At 40.5% G+C, this 20,823-nt stretch overlaps 3 protein-coding genes across 3 annotated transcripts; 2 read left to right on the top strand and 1 right to left on the bottom strand.

The window, feature by feature from the left end:
• Positions 1–946: 946 nt before the first annotated feature.
• On the bottom strand, positions 947–1,429 carry LOC123257608. Its single transcript, XM_044717355.1, has one exon. The coding sequence runs from the start codon at positions 1,427–1,429 to the stop codon at positions 947–949; it is 483 nt and encodes a 160-aa protein (XP_044573290.1).
• Positions 1,430–12,114: 10,685 nt separating this feature from the next.
• LOC123257607 lies at positions 12,115–17,881 on the top strand. Its single transcript, XM_044717354.1, has 3 exons — positions 12,115–12,221; positions 16,395–16,780; positions 17,163–17,881. The coding sequence occupies exons 1-3, from the start codon at positions 12,115–12,117 to the stop codon at positions 17,879–17,881; spliced, it is 1,212 nt and encodes a 403-aa protein (XP_044573289.1).
• Positions 17,882–18,030: 149 nt separating this feature from the next.
• On the top strand, positions 18,031–18,753 carry LOC123257606. The gene has a single exon (XM_044717353.1). It carries the CDS (start codon positions 18,031–18,033, stop codon positions 18,751–18,753), a length of 723 nt encoding a protein of 240 aa, XP_044573288.1.
• Positions 18,754–20,823: the final 2,070 nt, after the last annotated feature.

The raw sequence follows: 20,823 nt of genomic DNA, 5'->3' as shown, positions 1-20,823 counted from the left end.
TTTAAATCTTTAGCTATAAGCGGTTTTTTTAAGTGGAGGATGGCTTCCACTTTGGCTTCGGATGGTTTCAAACCGTGCTGGCTGACGTCATGTCCCAGGAACGTGAGTTGTGATATACCGAATTGGCACTTCTCGGAGTTCACGGTGAGATGTGCCTTTCGAAGGCGGTCAAGGGTCGTACAGAGGTGCGTCTCGTGCTGCTCCTCGGATTTTGAAGCGATCAGAATGTCGTCGATGTATGCGAAAACAAAGTCGAGATCCTGCATTACGTTGTTTATGTGACGCTGAAAAGTTTGCGCTGCGTTGCGTAAGCCGAATGTCTTGAACAAGAATTCGAATAGCCCCAAAGGCGTGATAATTGCTGTTTTGGGAATATCTTGTGGTTCGACAGGGATCTGGTAATATGCTTTTTGCAGGTCGATTTTTGAAAATATCTTTTTAGTGTGTAGGATGCTTGTTACATCCAGTATGTACGGAATAGGGTATCGATCTATCGACCTAGCGACATATTCCTTTTTCGATGAGGTAGGAGAACTCAGTTTGTGCGGCTTTGAGTTTGTCGGACGCTAGTCGTCGGGCGCGGGCGTGAGTAGGCGGGCCGTTGGTCGAGATGCAGTCAAGGGTCGTACAGAGGTGCGTCTCGTGCTGCTCCTCGGATTTTGAAGCGATCAAAATGTCGTCGATGTATGCGAAAACAAAGTCGAGATCCTGCATTACGTTGTTTATGTGACGCTGAAAAGTTTGCGCTGCGTTGCGTAAGCCGAATGTCTTGAACAAGAATTCGAATAGCCCCAAAGGCGTGATAATTGCTGTTTTGGGAATATCTTGTGGTTCGACAGGGATCTGGTAATATGCTTTTTGCAGGTCGATTTTTGAAAATATCTTTTTAGTGTGTAGGATGCTTGTTACATCCAGTATGTACGGAATAGGGTATCGATCTATCGACCTAGCGACATATTCCATTTTCGATGAGGTAGAAGAACTCAGTTTGTGCGGCTTTGAGTTTGTCGGACGCTAGTCGTCGGGCACGGGCGTGAGTAGGCGGGCCGTTGGTCGAGATGAAGTGCGTTACTTCGGACTCTGCTGGCAGCCGGTTCGAGTTGATCGTTGCGAGATCGCGGTATTCGTGAAGCAACCTAGCGTATTGGTTGCTCGTGTCGTAGGATAAAATCGCGTTGATTTTACGTTGAGGCGCGTGACATGTTGATTCGTGCAGCGTAGCTCGATCGATGAGTTTGCGTCGTTTCATATCGACGAGTAAGTCGAAATGTTGAAGGAAATCGGCTCCAATGATAGCGCAGCTGACGTCAGCTAATACGAAGGTCCAAACGAAGTTCCGTCCCAATCCCAGCGACAATGTTATACGTTTTTCTCCAAAGGTTTGTATCTTCGTACCATTGGCGGCGAAAAGAAGCTTTGGAGTGAGCATAGTTTTTGCGATTCTTCAGGGTGGCATCACTGAAATGTCGGTGCCGGTGTCGATGAGAAATTGAGTTTTGGAGTAATTGTCGTTGAAGGCGAGGCGGGCAATTGTGTTGTGGTCTTCTTCGAATTTGTCCGCCGATTACGAAGACTGTTTTAGTTTTTTGGTTCGGATGAAAACGAGCACGGTTGGCGACATTTCTTGCGGGCGTTGCCAAATTTGCTGTGGTACCAACACAAGCCTGAAGTCGGGACGCTGTTGCGATCCGTTAATGTGGATGAACTGTTCTTGCGGTAACGGTTTTTGAAAAGCGCGTTGATTTGTTGCTCGATGCGGTCTAGACGTTCGTCGAAAACGGTGCTGCTGGGTGGCGCCGATTTGGCGTCAACGGTGCGTATATGGTGAAAATCGCCGACTTCCATGACTTTGTCTGCCAACTTAGCTAAATCTGCTAGGCAGGCGTCCGATGCTTGCAAGATCGCTTGCACTTGTGTTGGTAGGCGCTGCAACCACAGTGCTTTTAAGAAAGTTTCGTCAACTTTGTTTGCGGCGAGTGCGTTTAACTCGTTGAGCAGTTGTGTCAACAAGGTCAGTCTCCGAAATCAACTTCTGGATTTTCTTATGCTCGCTTTGGCAGAAGCGTTCCAAAATGCACGACTTTAAGTTTTCGTACTTGCATGTGCCTGGTTGGTTGACGATGGCGTCGGCAATTCGGGCCAGTACCGGTGCTTCGATTGACTCGAATTGGGCCAGAACGAATTGGGCTTCGATTTGTGACAGACATAATTCTGGGTGCTCGGTCAAAAAGGGCGGAATATCGATACTCTCGTGAGATATCGAGTTCGATTGTGCTATGGTTTGTCCTTTGTTATTTTATTTTAAATAGATAGATATATGTATATATATATAAGTGATATGAATATATATAGGTAAAAGAATTTAGATTTAATTAAATAATGATAACTTTGCGATAATATTCAAGCATGGCCAGGCTAATTTATTGTTCTATTTAAACTAATTATTATAAACATCTCTAGCTATTCCTGTCCTTGAACTCAACGGCGACGAACTTCGGTGAGTGGATATCACTAAATGAAATTTTAATATATTTGCGACGCAAACAGTAAATTTTAGCAAGGCATGAATTTAATAGTTTTGGATTATTGATTACGTGAATAATTTTTATTAATGAAATCGCAATTTTTCTGATTTCTAATTTAATTACTACATTAATTCCAAATGTAGTTAAACTGATTTATTGAATTTAACCCAATATTTTTAAATCTCGCTCTTATATCTAAATATAAATATATATATTTATATCTATATATATTATTATGAATTCTAATGAAACTAAATGAAATAGCTGTTAAGGATATATTTATATAATGAAATAGAAATACCCAATATGGAAAAACGAATCAAGTTCACACCAAATTATATTTGAGTATTTGGAACTCCATGAAGGCTTAAGGCCTTCCCCTCTCAAACAGATCCGCCCCCAAAACTTTAAATAGCCATGCTGGAAGCACAATAAGTTTCGCATAGAATTGTAATGTGGGGCGAATCAAACGTCGTAGATCTCGCCAAGGTCGGGTGGGTTAAGAATAGGGTTTAATGAACATCTAATTCCCTTAAACTGATCAGAGTCACTCTCTCTCTCTTTCTACTGTGCCTGTATGCCTTTTAGGTGATTTGTTGCTCTAGTTTTCTATTGGATTTGATTCGGTAGGACAATCATCCGGGTTTTTCTTTATTAATTTGCATCTAGGCACTTAAATTTATTTTGATGATGTGTTGTATGGATACGTGAAAAGAACCACCCCCATCCGTCGGCCTTAGTCTAAGATCACAAGAGGTGCACGCCCTTTACCCCCATCCATACGTCTCCAAGGTATATCCTCTGGACCTTGCAGTAGATCTCGCAATTTGGTTCAACGTTACAAAGTTGGCTAACAACGTAGGGAGCTCGAACCACCTCACACATTACAGGCTTAATTTATAGATTTAAGCTATAGCAACTAGGGCCTTAAGCTTGATCGGGTTTTTGTTTAGTATGTTATATATGTATATGGTATAGTTCTAGGATTTTTGTATGTATGTTTATGTATAGTAGTTTGTTTTTAGATAATATTACATACGTATTGCTTATGTACAGGGATTTTTTTTTTTTTTTTTTTTTAATGATATTACATACATTAAATTGAATGATAAAGCTTTGTGGCTTTGAAAAAGTCTATTATTTTTTGTAGGATGTGATTTCCTCTATAGATGTTTCAAGGTGTTTGTTTCTTTGACTGTGGTAAAGAGTGCAATCTAATAGGATGTGGGGAATGGAAAGGGTTATATTACAGTTGGGACAGAGTGTATGGGGGGATTTATTGAGGATATAGTTGTGGGTTAAATTGGTGTGTCTGAGTCTAATTCTGCTAAATTTCTTGAAGTTTCTACGTGAGGTGTTATTGATTGTTCCAGGAGAAGCTTTTATGTGCTTTCGTTTAGTATATGTGAGTTCTGTTTGATCCATTAACTTATATCTAATGGGTTTAAGTTGCGTTTGGTGGTAAGAGGAAAGTTGTGGGCGGTTTTAGCTGTAATGCCTGAAAGATCGTTTCCTTTTATCCCGCTGTGTCCGGAGATCCAACGCAGTGTCAGTTTGTCCGTTTTGTATTTTCCTACTATGTTTCGAATTGAGTTTGTGTAGTAGTTTTGGTTGTTGGTATTGTTAATTGCTTTTAGAAAGGATAGGGAGTCGGAACATATAACGGATTTTCCTCTGTTTTGACTTGCATATACGCATGCGGCGAGTATTGCCGCGATTTCCGCAGTAAAAATGCAAGAAAATTCAGGAAATAGTTGTGTCCATTATATTCATAAAATCGTAAGTAAGCAAGCGCAAGCGATATTTTCTAAGTGAAATTTCTTGATCTTTAAAGGCTGTTTTGAATTCTTCGGAGAGAGATTTTATTTTTTTGAACATTTTAGAATTAATAACGAACTGATCGTTATTATTTTGCATTAAATCGTCGATTTTATTTTTGACTGTTATGAAATCATCATGATCTGGTGTCCCTGCTATCCATTTCCATAAAGTGCCTATTTCATTAATACCTCTTTTTGGCCTACTATGTATTATTTGGGAGATAAGTAATTTAGTAATTTTTAAATCTCGGAATATTTCCCAATGAAAATTCTGGTTTTCGTGATCTTTTAAAAACTTACTTTCAAGATGAATTATATCTTTACTTAAATTAGTTTGTTTTTTTTTTTTAACTTTGCTTTTATTTATTGGATCTTCTCTTAATTTTGAGACTAACAATAAGTTTTCAAATCTTAACATTAACATTTAACTAACAGTAGACTAAGACTGCATTCTGGTTGCACGTTCCTCAAGACGGTCGCTGGGTGGGTAGGTCATTCCGACGAAGTCGTGATTGGTTACTCAACCTTGTTAGACCTCTCGCCAGGTGGTTAGGGTGCGACAATAGCTTGCTAAAGTACTTTTCCTTCTGTTCTGCGATCACATCGTTGACTGGAAGAATGTTTAAGTCGCGATGTATGTTTTCGTTGCGAACGTACCACGGTGCCCCGGTGATTGTTCTCAAGATCTTCGACTGAGCTCGCTGGACTATGTCAATATTGCTATTGCTGGCATTCCCCCATAAATGGGAGCCGTACATCCATATAGGTTTAAGTACCGAGTTATACAGCAGGACTTTATTTTCAAGGCAAAGGGGAGACCGAGCGTTGATAAGCCAATGAAGGCTGCTGGCTTTTAGCTTTATGTGGGTTCTTTTAGCTTCTATGTGCCGACGCCATGTGAGTCTTCTATCGAGGTGTACTCGTAGATATGTTACCTCGTTTGCTTGCGGGAGTAGGGTGTTGTTTAGCGTAAGGGGCGGGCAGTTTTGCCTATTCAAGGTGAACGTAACGTGCTTGCATTTTTGTTCGTTTACTTTAATTCGCCAGTCTGATAGCCATTTTTCAACATCCACCAGATGAAGAGCTAGCTGCGCAGTTGCTTGCATCGGGCATTTTGAGCGGCTAAGAAATTAGTAACGTGAAATAAATCTGCGTATGATTCATATATAAGAACATCTTTTGTATCCTTGTAAAGAAGGTAATCATGGTTTTTATAGTCCGTGATTTCGGATTTAGTTGTGGCTAACAGCAATAATAAGTACATTATTGGAATCATTATGTGGAATTTGATGTAGATTATTTAATATTATCTTTATGAATTATACGGTATATAATTTATAATAACTTTGTTAGGAATATTTTCCTTAACTACTTGTTTTTTATATCTAGAATTAAGCTTATTCCTTTCTCCGTGTTTCTTTTCGTAAATTACTTCTCTTACCTGATGGTTCTTATTTTTTCTATCTTTATTATGGAAAAGTAACATTTTTTCTTGAGCTCGTTATAATAGTTTTGGAGTTTCATCGTGTTTGATTTTGTAAAATAATATATCAAAAGGTCGTTGACTGGTTATGGAGTTGTTAAATTATAAGTTTGTGCTACCCTAATTATAATTTCGGAATAATTAATTAAATTAATCTCGTCTTTAATGCAGCGGGCTATTTCTGTTAAGGTAGAGTGTGCTTTTTCTATTTGTCCGTTTGATGTAATATTTCGAGGGTCCGCAAAAACTAAAGATATTCCATTTCTTTGTGCAAAGGATTTAAATTGGGTTGAAGAAAAATTAGGTTCGGTATCTATCAGTAGTGTTTTTTTTTTTTTTTTTTTTTTTCACTATTACTCCGCTTGGGAGCTTAGGGCATCCACAAGTGTATTCCACCGGACCCTATTCTGCGCTGTTCTCTGTTCTGCCAAGTCCCCAGGTGATGTATTATTGTCTGCGAGTTCGCGTATTGTAGATCGGCGCCAGGTTAGCTTTGGGGCGTCCCACTCTTCTTCTTCCTTGGGGGTTCCGCTCCAGGGTTCCAATCCTAACTATGCCCATCTCCTTATTCAAACTGCGCAATTCTGGAAGGCTCCATTAGGGTCCTCACATTCCATTGTCCAATTCGTGTCCGTTGCGAAAAGCGGCGGGTCGTCATCGGGTTGGGGGTGTGTGAGTGTTTTTCTGATCTTGTGGTTGTTTCTGTAATCGTTATTGTTCAGTTGATCCGGTGATTAGCCGAGTGCAACCTATCTCAGAAGTGGGCTTGCCACCTAACGACATCTGGGAATGCCGGTTTTTCGGGTCTCATGCACATAATTATAAATAGCGAGAATCCAACGAGAGCTTTTCGCTACTTACATCATATGAGCGAGATCCGAAAAACTTGCAGGGCCATGCACTTGACACGAGTGGGGCTCGAACCCACGACCTCACGCTTAGCGAGCTAGTACACTAACCACTAGGCTATGAGGCCCCCCTATCAGTAGTGTTTTAGCCATTGGAAAATATTGAAAAATTTTGGAAACATTGTTTCTATATTTAGTTTATTTGGAATTTCTTTTACTACTAAGTATAGAATCTATACAAGTAATGAATATCATACATATAATGATTCATTAATGAATTATTATTAATGAATATATATCAAGATGCAAACATTCCGCATCTATATTTGGTGTAGGTGCTTGACCTATAGGAAATTGTACTAAGTGTCGGTTATAGTTATTTTGATTGCAGATAGTGCAATTTTTGGTAAATTCCTTAAGCTTTTGGTATAAATTTGGTATAAATAACAAAAATAATTTTGTTATTGCTTATAGTTTTCGTCAAGCCTCCTGTGAGCTCTACAGTGAGTTTCTATGTTTATAAGTGATCTTTCTTCAGCATTTTCGACGTCCTGGACAAATGTTTTAGTGTATAAGAACATGTTAGTAAAATTTTATTTAAAGGGTTATTGAATTTTATATGTAGAAGTCCTCTAAAGTACAATGGACTCCTACTGTTATATTAGGTGCAATACATTCCTCTAAGATTTTTATTAGGTTTTCTGGCATGTCATACTCCATTATATGCCTTGTATTTCCGAATACTTTAACCGACTCATGTATTATATACCTTAACTGGTTTAAGGGTTTTCGGGTTTCTTGTATTACATTCTTAAAACTACTTTCTTCAGAGTGCTAAGTATTTTGATCTGAGACCGATTCGTTACTATCTGTTAAGTTATTTATTTGAATCCTTGATAATGCATTCGCGACTACATTTGTTGCTCCCGGCATATAAATAATTTTGCCCATACTATAGCTAAAAGTTCCTTTTTATTTTTTGCGTATAATTGTTGTGTTTTTGTTAGTGTCTTTGAAATAAAGGTTATTGGTTTACCTTCCTGAGAAAGTACGGCTCCAATAGCAAAGTTGCATGCGTTATTAAAATCTGGTTGTGTTAGTTTTACCTGTACCAATAATTTTTCTTTTAATTCGTTAAAAGGTGTTACGACCGAATCGTTAAATTGTATTAGAGTTTTACGGGAGACTATTTTAGACACTTGTCCATTTGGGCCTTCTAAATATTCGGTTAAAGGTTTTGAAATTGTAGCTTAGTTTTGTACAAATTGTCTGTAATATCCTGTAAGGCCTAGGAAGCTTCTAAGTTCTCGAAGATTTTTGGGGACTGGATATTTTTTAATTGAACAAATTTTTTCAGGATTGGTTTTGATCACATTGTGAGAAACAACAAACCAGAAAAAATTTGTTTCTAATATAAAAAATTTTAATTTTTAGCTGTACTAGCTCGCTAGGCGTGAGGTCGTGGGTTCAAGCCCCACTCGTGTCAAGTGCATGGCCCTGAAAGTTTTTCGGCGCTCGCGCATATGATGTAAATACCGAAAGTTCTCGTTGGATTTTCTCTCCGGTCCAAACCGGCTTTCCCAGATGTCGTTAGGTGGCAGCCCCACCTCTGAGATAGGTTGCATTCGGCTAATCACCGGATCGACTGAAAAATAACGATTACACAGCCACACAAAAAAAAATATTTTTTCGGGTCTGGAGGTCAGACCATGTTTACTATATGTTTTCGGGGTCGCTGAATCCGAATCCAAGGTCCAAAAAATCCCAGCACGACAGGGTTTTGACATAACCTCAAAAAACCTCATACAAAATTATATTCGAGTCCGTGGGTCAGACCATGTTTATTATATGTTTTCAGGGTCGCTTAATCCGAATCTGAGGTCTAAAAAACTCCAGAATGTCAGGGTTACGACGTAACCTCAAAAACTTGATAAAATTTTTATTTTCCAAGTTCTGGGCTCAGATCATGTTTACCATATGTTTTTGGAGTCTTTGAATCCGAATCCGTCGTTCAAAAAACGGGATATTTTAAAGGTTACGTTAACCACCTGACATGATGGAGTTTTTTAGACAACGGATTTACCTTCCGTTACGGTAACTACTCCCCCCTTAGAAGTAAGACCATCCTCGGTCGCCTTGAATGTTTCGGCAACCTGTCCTATTTTCCGTGCGACTCGTCTTCTCCTCCACACGAGATGGAGCAGAATGAAACTGCTGATTAGAAAGCTTACTCCCACGCCGACAGCGATTCAGGTGTCCGTTGATCCAGCCGACTTTACTTCATTTTTGACAGTTTGGATTATTTCCACGTTTTGGATGTTTATCCTCTGAAGCATTGGCATACTTAGCGCATGGCTAAGCGCTTTAGCTAAGGCTCACCCCTATGGGGTGATAAACTAAAACGGACTTCAAATCTTCATGGTTAAAAATGGCCGGGTTTATAATATTTGATTTTGCAAGTGTGACCGTGACCATTAAATTTTGTATCTCAGTAATTAGCATTCTATTTCTGGCCAAAAAAACTTCGTACACAGCTTCGTTAACAGCTTCGATTAAATTGTTGATCAGCCTTTGCTGATCTAAGCTTAAGCTGAAAAGTCTAAGCTTCTGGCAATACGGTGTTCCACCTTCAACACGGACAAAAAAATTTCTAATAGTATCAACGTCTAACAATTTTCGCATCTGTGATTGTGGAAATATCGCAGACAATCTATTGGGTGTACAAGTAGGAAACCGCCGTTTTTCACTGGGTGTCGCCACCTTTAGAAATCGGTGAGGGAATTCCTATCAGAAGCAGCATATGGCAAGCTTAGGTCAACATTGTCCATTTTTTTGTTGGTGCGCGATCAGGCAATGGCCGATCTCTTTTCACAGTTTTTTCAAACTACGTATTCACCTAGCAGCAGTTCCGCTCAGCCTTACACTTATAATATCCAATCAGCCAACCTTATATTTTGCCCATCTTTCGATCAAAGTGGTGTGTTATCGGATCTTCTTAAGGTCAAGCCCGTGTATTCGCCAGGCCCTGATGGAGTACCAGTGCAAACCGCTCGTTAAACTCTTTAATCTATCTCTGGAAACTTCAATCTTTCCCCTTATGTGGAAGGAATCCTTCATTATTCTGCTGCATAAAAAAGGGAAAAAATCCGACGCTGCCAATTATAGGGGCATTTCTAAATTGTCAGCAATTCCAAAGCTTTTTGAAAAACTTATCACTCCACATTTGCAACACCTATGTAGTTTAATAATAACTCCGTGCCAGCATGGCTTCATGAAGCGCCGCTCCACCACTACCAACTTATTGGAGCTAACATCTTCTATCACGGATGGCTTCCGGAATGGCTTACAAACAGACGTCATATACATTGATTTCAGTAAAGCATTTGACTCTGTTAACCATTCGCTTCTTATAAGTAAACTCAGTCTTTTGGCATTCCCAACTGATCTTATCTGGATTTCGAGCTACTTATCAGGGAGAACCCAACGTGTTTTCTTTAAAGATGTTACCTCGCGTGTAGTCCGCGCCACATCGGGGGTGCCCCAAGGAAGCCATCTTGGACCCCTACTTTTTACTCTGTTTATTAACGACTTGCCCCTTGCCTTAACTAATTCACTTGTACTTATGTACGCTGATGACGTTAAGCTATGCCTTCAGTATAAATTCACTAGCGCCCAGTCTAGACTTCAATCCGATTTGGATAAACTTCAAAATTGGTGTTTTGCAAATAACCTAAAGCTTAATGGATCGAAATGTAAACTAATGTCTTTTTACCGATCTAGTCCTCACCAGGCTATGCCCTTTCTCTACGGGAAGGCGTTAGAACGATTAACTCAGGTTAACGATCAATGTGTCCTTTTAGATTTGAGACTTAAATTTACCGACATAGCTGTATCTATAATACAGCTATGGGTCAATAAAGCTATGAGTGTGCTTGGTTTTATTAAAAGATGGTCAAAAAAATTTAATGACCCATACATAACTAAAACTTTATATACCTCATTGGTCCGTCCGATTTTAGAGTATGGATCGTGTGTCTGGAGTCCTTAGTACGGAGTACACCAAGATCACATTGAATCTGTACAAAAAAACTTTCGCTCTTAGTGGACTTAATTGGGATGAACATTTTTACCTTCCCTCTTATCGTACTTTTACAAAACATTTTAGACTTTTACTAAACAACTTACCATTATTTACAAACCGTTAACCCTTAATCTTATTTATGGAAATGTAGACAGCCAGCACTTACTAACACGCTTTAATTTTAACGTTCCTAGTAGAAGAACTAGAAACTTTCGTCCTCTACTCCTCAGCCATTGTAGTTCGACATATGCCCAACACGATCCACTCAGGGCATTATGTTCGGACTACAATGGTCTCTACCACATCTTGTCACTTTGCTCCACTAACAATCTTAAATCGCTCATATTAACCGCCTTAACTGTGCAACACTCTTTCTCGTGATATCGAATTGCTGCCTCTTCCACTTTCCACTTTTAGTGGAGGTTCACTGTTGTCGACCTTGGTGGACACAAACCCATTCATAGGTCGGGTCGAGAAGCATCAGCGGTTGCGGTCCTGCCTCGTGAGTATGCCTTGGAGGCGGTTTGATCGTCTCACGGACAAAAATTATGACGTCGTATTGGAGTTGCTAGGCAGCAGAACGAAGCAGAACGCAGCAGATTGCTAGCTGCATCATAATTCAAGTGCTGTTGCAGAAAGTGGACGATGCCACGCAGTCTAAGTGGAAGGAAAGGCAAGCTGTAAAATTAATGTAGAATATTAAGTTTGAATTTTATTGAAGTCTAGTATAAGTTAGTATAGGGCGGAGCGCAAGAAAAGCTCACTTGCGCTCTCTCGTGAATTCGCCCCGCTTCGCCGCAATAGATAAGCTAGGCTTAAGTTCTTTTGAAAGAAATATATTCGAATTTATAAAGTTGAACCGAGTGCACGTATTTCTCGTAGTTGCTATATTTAAATTTTAGAGCCACCCTTTTGTCTTTCGGTTTTTCGCGACGAGATAAACTAATTTCAGTGAACATTTTGGCGCCCCCGGGTGGACTGTAGTTCATTTAATCAAATAAAAAAGCAACAAAAACAGTGACAGTGACACAATACATATATGTCGGCGCATTGAGACTGCGTGGCTGCGGATATATGTGTGTGTGTGTGTGCGAATACACATTTCGGGCATTTCACCAGAGTGATAGTATTGCATCAGCCTCTTGCGCTGTGAGTGTGTGGTTGCCAGGCAACCGTTGGCAGGCGACCGTTGCTGGGATTTTGTCGCTTTACAAAGTACCATTGTAGTGAGGCTACAGTGTTGTGTCGCTGTCGCCGATCGAGGTTTGGTAGTATGCACAGTTGGTAGACAGTTGGACGCCGGCAGTTGCGTACTAGAACTGGAATAGTGTGCAGGGCTGAAACTCGATGCGCCACAATGGAGAACAGCAACAACAACAACAATAACGGTCAGGACTTGACATCAGAAGTGGGATCTGTCCACCAGCCTTCAGCACCAGATGGACCAAGGCGTGCCCTGATGGAGTTACAAAATAAAAATTTAATTGAACTAGTGAAAGCCATAAAAACAACTGTACCTGATGCAGGGCAGAACAAAACTGTGCAACTACCCAAATTCAACCCAGACAAACCAGGCGCCAACGCATCATCGTGGTGCACAACGGTGGAAGTGATTTTACAAGAAAACACATTGAGAAGCAGTGCATTGGTTATGGCCTTGAGTTCGGCTTTAGAAGGAAGTGCTTCGCAATGGCTTTCGCAAGTGTGCTATGCTGAAATTACTTGGCCTGAGTTTAAAGAATTGTTTATACAACGCTTCGACACTATAGAAACACCAGCCGCTATGTTTCTTAATATGCTATCAAATCGACCGACTGATGGCGAGAGTCTGGCGTTCATGCAAGTCGCATGGTTACCGAACTAACAACGAAATGGCGTCAAATGGATAACGAAGAGATTGCTGTGTCTGTGACCCTTGCGCTGCTGGCAAGCTTCGATCACCGATTGCAGCGTTTAAGTTTCACATCAAATGTTTGAACCAGAGTCGATCTACAGTCCGAATTAAAAGCATTCACTTTTATTAAAAGGAAAAGCGGCGCTATGGAGCATCAGGCTGAAACTTATTCTAAACGGCAAAAACAATCACCGATGGAGTGCCATTTCTGCGGAAAAGTGGGCCATAAAATGGCTGAATGCAGATTCAGGAAACAACAGAATCAATTCGCAACTGATAAAGCCCAACATGGCAGGCATGATGTTCATCACCGTGGAAAATCAAATTTAACTTGCTACAAGTGCGGAGAATTGGGTCACATATCCACCCAATGTACAAAGAAGGAAGCTGATAGGAATAAGGCATTCAATCGGGAGAAGCGAGTGGAACAGTGCAGTGTTGCAGTACCAAAGGGATGTCTGAACCATAGAGGCCAAATTTTTGAAATCACCTTCGATTCGGGATCGGAATGCTCGTTGATAAAAGAAAAGCTAAGTACCAAATTTTCTGGTAAAAGATGCAATAATATTGTTATGTTAAAAGGTATCGGCAGCAATGGAATATGTAGTACTGTACAAATATTAAGCAATGTAAAAAATGACGATTATTGTATTGAAATTTTGTTGGCAAAGTACTCAAATTCATTTATAACTGGGATCCCAAGTACTAAAGTCAGAATTGGCGAAATGAAAATTAGGTTGATTGATCCAACAAAAACCGTACAGAGAAGGCCATATCGTTTAAGTCCATGCGAGCGAGATTTGGTTAGGGACAAAATTAATGAACTGCTAAAATGCAATATAATTAGGCCAAGCTGCTCACCTTATTTTTTTTTTTTTTTTTTTTTTTATTCCTATTACTCCGCTTGGGAGCTTAGGGCATCCACATGTGTATTCCACCGGACCCGCTGTTCTCTTTGCCAAGTCCCCAGGTGACGTATTATTGTCTGCGAGTTCGCGTATTGTAGATCGGCGCCAGGTTAGCTTTGGGGCGTCCCACTCTTCTTCTTCCTTGCGGGTTCCACTCCAGGGTTCCAATCCTAACTATGCCCATCTCCTTATTCAAACTGCGCAATTCTGGATGGCTCCATTAGGGTCCTCACATTCCATTGTCCAATTCGTGTCCGTTGCGAAAAGCGGCGGGTCGTCATCGGTCTGGGGGTGTGAGTGTTTTTTCTGATCTTGTGGTTGTTTTCTGTAATCGTTATTGTTCAGTCGATCCGGTGATTAGCCGAGTGCAACCTATCTCAGAAGTGGGCTTGCCACCTAACGACATCTGGGAATGCCGGTTTTTTTTCGGGTCTGCACATAATTATAAATAGCGAGAATCCAACGAGAGCTTTTCGCTACTTACATCATATGAGCGAGATCCGAAAAACTTGCAGGGCCATGCACTTGACACGAGTGGGGCTCGAACCCACGACCTCACGCTTAGCGAGCTAGTACACTAACCACTAGGCTATGAGGCCCCCCTATCAGTAGTGTTTTAGCCATTGGAAAATATTGAAAAATTTTGGAAACATTGTTTCTATATTTAGTTTATTTGGAATTTCTTTTACTACTAAGTATAGAATCTATACAAGTAATGAATATCATACATATAATGATTCATTAATGAATTATTATTAATGAATATATATCAAGATGCAAACATTCCGCATCTATATTTGGTGTAGGTGCTTGACCTATAGGAAATTGTACTAAGTGTCGGTTATAGTTATTTTGATTGCAGATAGTGCAATTTTTGGTAAATTCCTTAAGCTTTTGGTATAAATTTGGTATAAATAACAAAAATAATTTTGTTATTGCTTATAGTTTTCGTCAAGCCTCCTGTGAGCTCTACAGTGAGTTTCTATGTTTATAAGTGATCTTTCTTCAGCATTTTCGACGTCCTGGACAAATGTTTTAGTGTATAAGAACATGTTAGTAAAATTTTATTTAAAGGGTTATTGAATTTTATATGTAGAAGTCCTCTAAAGTACAATGGACTCCTACTGTTATATTAGGTGCAATACATTCCTCTAAGATTTTTATTAGGTTTTCTGGCATGTCATACTCCATTATATGCCTTGTATTTCCGAATACTTTAACCGACTCATGCATTATATACCTTAACTGGTTTAAGAGTTTTCGGGTTTCTTGTATTACATTCTTAAAACTACTTTCTTCAGAGTGCTAAGTATTTTGATCTGAGACCGATTCGTTACTATCTGTTAAGTTATTTATTTGAATCCTTGATAATGCATTCGCGACTACATTTGTTGCTCCCGGCATATAAATAATTTTGCCCATACTATAGCTAAAAGTTCCTTTTTATTTTTTGCGTATAATTGTTGTGTTTTTGTTAGTGTCTTTGAAATAAAGGTTATTGGTTTACCTTCCTGAGAAAGTACGGCTCCAATAGCAAAGTTGCATGCGTTATTAAAATCTGGTTGTGTTAGTTTTACCTGTACCAATAATTTTTCTTTTAATTCGTTAAAAGGTGTTACGACCGAATCGTTAAATTGTATTAGAGTTTTACGGGAGACTATTTTAGACACTTGTCCATTTGGGCCTTCTAAATATTCGGTTAAAGGTTTTGAAATTGTAGCGTAGTTTTGTACAAATTGTCTGTAATATCCTGTAAGGCCTAGGAAGCTTCTAAGTTCTCGAAGATTTTTGGGGACTGGATATTTTTTAATTGAACAAATTTTTTCAGGATTGGTTTTGATCACATTGTGAGAAACAACAAACCAGAAAAAATTTGTTTCTAATATAAAAAATTTTAATTTTTAGCTGTACTAGCTCGCTAGGCGTGAGGTCGTGGGTTCAAGCCCCACTCGTGTCAAGTGCATGGCCCTGCAAGATTTTCGGCGCTCGCGCATATGATGTAAATACCGAAAGTTCTCGTTGGATTTTCTCTCCGGTCCAAACCGGCTTTCCCAGATGTCGTTAGGTGGCAGCCCCACCTCTGAGATAGGTTGCATTCGGCTAATCACCGGATCGACTGAAAAATAACGATTACACAGCCACACAAAAAAAAATATTTTTTCGGGTCTGGAGGTCAGACCATGTTTATTATATGTTTTCAGGGTCGCTTAATCCGAATCTGAGGTCTAAAAAACTCCAGCATGTCAGGTTGTAAACGTAACCTTTAAAATATCCCGTTTTTTGAACGACGGATTCGGATTCAGTGACTCCAAAAACATATGGTAAACATGATCTGAGCCCAGGACTCGGAAAATAAAAATGTTATCAAGTTTTTGAAGGTTATGTCGTAACCCAGACATTCTGGAGTTTTTAAGACCTCGGATTCGGATTCAGCGACCCCGAAAACATATAGTAAACATGGTCTGACCTCCAGACCCGAAAAAAATTTTTTTTTGTGCGGCTGTGTTATAGAAACAAACACAAGATCAGAAAACATTCACCCCCCCAACCCGACGACGACCCTCCGCTTTTCGCAACGGACACGAATTGGACAATGGAATGTGAGGACCCTAATGGAGCCTTCCAGACTTGCGCAGTTTGAAAAGGAGATGGAAAAAATGCAGATCGCAATTGCTGGCATAAGCGAGATGAGGTGGAAAGGCAGTGGGACGACAACAACAACACACGGCAATCTAGTAGTGCATAGTTGGAGCAGTGATGGGGGCAGGAATGGAGTAGGAATATATGTGTCAAAGCAATACAGACACCTATTACCTGGAATCCGGTATCCGATAGAATCATCACTGCTAGATTCCGATGCAACGCTAGGCACATTACCATCGTTCAATGCTACTCCCCGACGGAAGACGCCAGCGATGACATCAAAGACGACTACTACAATGCCCTCACATCTTTACTCACCAAGAGCAAGCGAGGTGATATTAAAATTCTCATGGGAGATTTCAAGGCGAAACTAGGCCCCAACAACTACGGATTGGAACCAATCATGGGCCGGCACGGTGTGGGAACACGTAGCAACAATGGTGATAGGCTGGCCGACCTATGCCAGGCATTTCAACTAGTCATTGGTGGCACTGTATTCCCCCATAAGGAAGTGCACAAGTACACGTGGACATCACCGAATGGGCATACACGCAACCAAATTGACTATCTGTGCATAAGTAGGAAATGGAGACACTCCCTTAGCAATGTACGGAACAGGAGAATTGCGTCAATTGACAGTGACCATGAACTATTAGTCGAAGAGCTCTCAATCAAGCTCAGACGAAGTTACACTGTCACCAAGAAGATCACCCCCCCTGAACTTACACCGTCTTAGAGACCCCGTCATATCCACCAGATTGGCAAAAATGCTGCATGAACAGCTAACACCTCAGCAGAACCACCCCTGGGAACACACATGCAGCACACTACTGAGGAGCATTGCGGAGGGTTTGCTTGGCACCCGACAACGCAGGAGCACAGACTGAATCTCGTCACGCACATGAGAGCTTATCAGTAGAAAAAATTCCCTCAAGTCGAAAGCGGATCACGACTGCACAGACCGCGATGAATACAAGGAACTCTGCAAGCTAGTGAAGAAAACAGCCAGAAATGACAAGAGAGCACTGATGGATAGACTTGCAGAAAATGCAGAGAGCGCCGCCAACACCATCAACATGCGCTCACTATACCAGACAATTGGTAAGCTATCTGAAAGCTACCAAAAGCAGAACCATCCAGTACGAGATGTCAACGGAACACTCCTTGTCGATGATGATACCCAGATCCGCAGATGGCGACAACACTTCTTAGAAATTAGTCACACAGAGCATGCGAGCAGCGCAGATAACGACTTCAGAAGTATTGTACCCAACACCAACACCAGAATTCCTCACATGGCACCATCTGTTAGATATATTCGAGATGCAATCAGGAAATTGAAGAACAACAAAGCAGCTGGAGAGCACGGTTTACCCGCAGAACTGCTCCAAGTTAAGATGCTTCTAATGGCCGAAACGTTGCACCCGCATTTCGAGAGCATATGGGAGAACGAGTTAATCCCCCCATCTTGGAAGAAAGGCATCAACGTAAAATTACCGAAGAAAGGAGACCTCAGTGATTGCAATAATTGGCGAGGAATCACCCTGCTAAACACCAGTTACAAAGTGCTAGCCACTTTACTGAATGAACGTCAACTGGAAAGAATCGAGCCAACAATACACGATGAACAAGGAGGCTTTAGGCCACACAGAAGTTGCGTGGACCAGGCGATTCAGTAGATAGAGCAGCGATATGGCGGGCGCTTCCAAGGAAGGGAGAACAACACAATATCATAAACATAGTGAAAGCTATGTACGATGATGCGGATTTGGGATTTGGTGATCGATGAGATTATGAGTGAAGTGTGCAGTTCGAACCGCGGCATAACATGGAGCCTCACCAGACACCTACAGGATCTGGACTACGCGGACAACATCTCTGCCTCTTAGCTCATAGATTCCCCGACATCCAAGCCAAATGCAGTGACCTCGAAACTCGGGCCAAAGCAGCTGGACTCTCCATTAATGCATCAAAAACTAAAGCGATGCGGATCCGCCACTCCCACCAAAGTAAGATCACCATATGCGGAAAAATTGTCGAATATGTCGACAGCTCTGTATACCTAGGCACCGTTATATCCGCAAACGGGGGAGTGGAAAAAGTCATGGAGAACCGTCTAAGCAAAGCCAGATCTGCTTTCGGGAGATTGCAACGCATATGGAGAAACCAGCAGATCAGCAGAAAAACAAAGCTGAGAATCTTCAATACGTGCATGAAATCCGTACTGCTATACGTATCGGAAACCTGGCTGACATCGCAAAGAAAGATAGTGAAGCTGCAAGCCTTCGTCAATAAGTGCCTTAGGATCATATGTGGTATATTCTGGCCAAATAGAATAACCAATAATGATCTGTGGCGCTGCACAAACGAAGCACCAATCCAGCAGCAGATAAAGAGAAAAAAATGGAAATGGATTGGTCACGCACTAAGGAAAGATCGAGACAGCATAGTTAGGATGGCCTTGGAGTGGAATCCGCAAGGAAGCAGAAGAGTGGGACGCCTCAAGCTAACCTGGCGCCGATCAACAGTACGCGAACTCGCTGAGCAATAACATGGGACTTGGCAAAAAGAACAGCGCAGAAGAGGGTCCGGCCGAATGCATTTGTGGATGCCCTCAGCTCCCAAGCGGAGTAATAGGACAAAAAAAAAAAAAAAACAAATACATTTTATTTTGGACTGTTATGAAATCATCGTGATTTGGAGCCCCTGCTATCTATTAATATGATTGCAGATACAGTACAACTTCAACCTCTGAAGAGGTAAGTCGTGCCAAAACAGCGTAAAGCCTAGCCTCGCGCAAACCGAAAAATTATCAGCAAAATTTTGCACAAACAAATATTAACCACAAAAGAAAATAAAAAACCCAACAACACCAAACACACGAAAACCTCTAATACGGGCTCAAGCCCTTCATCCAATCATGACGGACCCACCTGATATTTTCAAAATTACCTCAAAATCGTACCATTCCCAATTAGGCGACCCAAAATTTATTATAATCAAAAGAAAGGACAACGGCTCGGTTGAAAGAATATCACCGTTCATAATTAAAAAAGCCTTGGACTTTGCCTGTGGAGGAGAAGTTGACGGATGCAAAAAACTAAGAGACGGGACATTATTAATAAAAACTAAAAATGAATTGCAAGCTAGAAAGCTACTTAAACTTACAAAAATCATAGAAATGGAAGTAACAATAAACAAACACAAAACACTGAACGTTTCTAAGGGAGTTATTTATTGTAACGACCTTAGATATATTGACGAAGACACTATTCTAGAAGAACTAAAACCACAAAAAGTAAGCGAAGTGAAAAAAATAATGAAGCGGCAAAACCCCAACACTAACTCTGACAGTAACAACACCACTCTAGTTGAAACAGGACTGATCATTATTACATTTGATACACACAAACTCCCCGAAATATTGCGAATTGGTTACGAAACAGTGCGTGTACGAGAGTATATCCCACTTCCCCTCCGATGCAAATAATGCCTTCGCTTTGGTCACCCAGCACCAATATGCAAAAGCTCCGAAACTTGCACTAATTGCTCAGAAACAAAACACACAATCGACGGAGAAACATGCAAAAACGAACAAAAATGCCTAAACTGCAAAAACAACCCAGAACTTGACCATCAGCACAGTCCAATCGACCGCAAATGCCCCACTTTCATAAAAAACTTAACCCAGTTAAGCAAATCCACGCCATAACAAACCCAGACAACAACGAAGTAACTACAACTAATAACGAAATTGCCAATAGCTTTGCTAAACATTTTTCAAACATGTCAGACGACATGAACTTCCCAGAACAATTTCGAAACAACAAATACAGAAACAATAGTGTAGATTACACACCCTCCCCACCAGCTCAAACCATAGAAAAACAGATTTCAAATCTCGAACTAACGTCAGCACTACAAACCCTCAAAGGATCTACCCCAGGACTCAACAGAATCTCCTACCAAATGATCAAAAATAGCTCCAATACCACAAAAAATAGAATAACAGCCCTATTTAACAAAATATTCGACACTCACATACCACAAGCCTTCAAAACTAGCCTTATAATCCCTATCCTGAAGCCAAACAGTGACAAAACCCAAACTACTTCTTACAGACCCATCTCTCTCAACTGTTGCCTAGCAAAAACACTGGATAAGATCATAGCAAAAAGACTTTGGTGGTTTGTAACTTACAACAATCTGCCAAATAAAAACCAATTTGGATTTAAAAAAGGCAAATCGACTTCGGACAGTCTACTCTTGATTTTTCAAAAGCTTTCGACCGAGTAGGTGTGCATTCTATAATCGACCAACTTCAGGAATGGAAAACAGGGCCAAAAATAATAAATTAGGTCCGTAATTTTATGCTTAACAGAAAAATAATAATCCGTGTCGGCCAACACAGATCCAACACACTACCCTTATCCAATGGAATCCCTCAAGGATCCCCAATCTCCGTTATACTATTCCTCATAGCTTTTAATAAATTGTCCGATATAATATCCTTACACAAAGAAATCAAATTTAATGCATACGCTGACGACTATTTCCTAATAATTAACTTTAATAAAAATAAAAATATCAGCTTTAACCTAGGTAACCTTTTAAATGACAT

Source organism: Drosophila ananassae, chromosome XR, assembly GCF_017639315.1.
Source record: "Drosophila ananassae strain 14024-0371.13 chromosome XR, ASM1763931v2, whole genome shotgun sequence".
Lineage (NCBI taxonomy): Eukaryota > Metazoa > Arthropoda > Insecta > Diptera > Drosophilidae > Drosophila > Drosophila ananassae.
Note: the sequence above shows the minus strand (reverse complement) of the source record. Positions and strands in the feature narration are given on the sequence as shown.

Coding starts and splice junctions, on each gene's coding strand:
- LOC123257608 (XM_044717355.1), bottom strand. CDS start 1,429: ATGCTCACTCCAAAGCTTCTTTTCGCCGCCAATGGTACGAAGATACAA.
- LOC123257607 (XM_044717354.1), top strand. CDS start 12,115: ATGGAGAACAGCAACAACAACAACAATAACGGTCAGGACTTGACATCA. Junction 12,222..16,394: donor CCAAGGCGTGCCCTGATGGA/GTTACAAAATAA, acceptor GGTATCCGATAG/AATCATCACTGCTAGATTCC. Junction 16,781..17,162: donor AATTGACTATCTGTGCATAA/GTAGGAAATGGA, acceptor ACGACTGCACAG/ACCGCGATGAATACAAGGAA.
- LOC123257606 (XM_044717353.1), top strand. CDS start 18,031: ATGGAGCCTCACCAGACACCTACAGGATCTGGACTACGCGGACAACAT.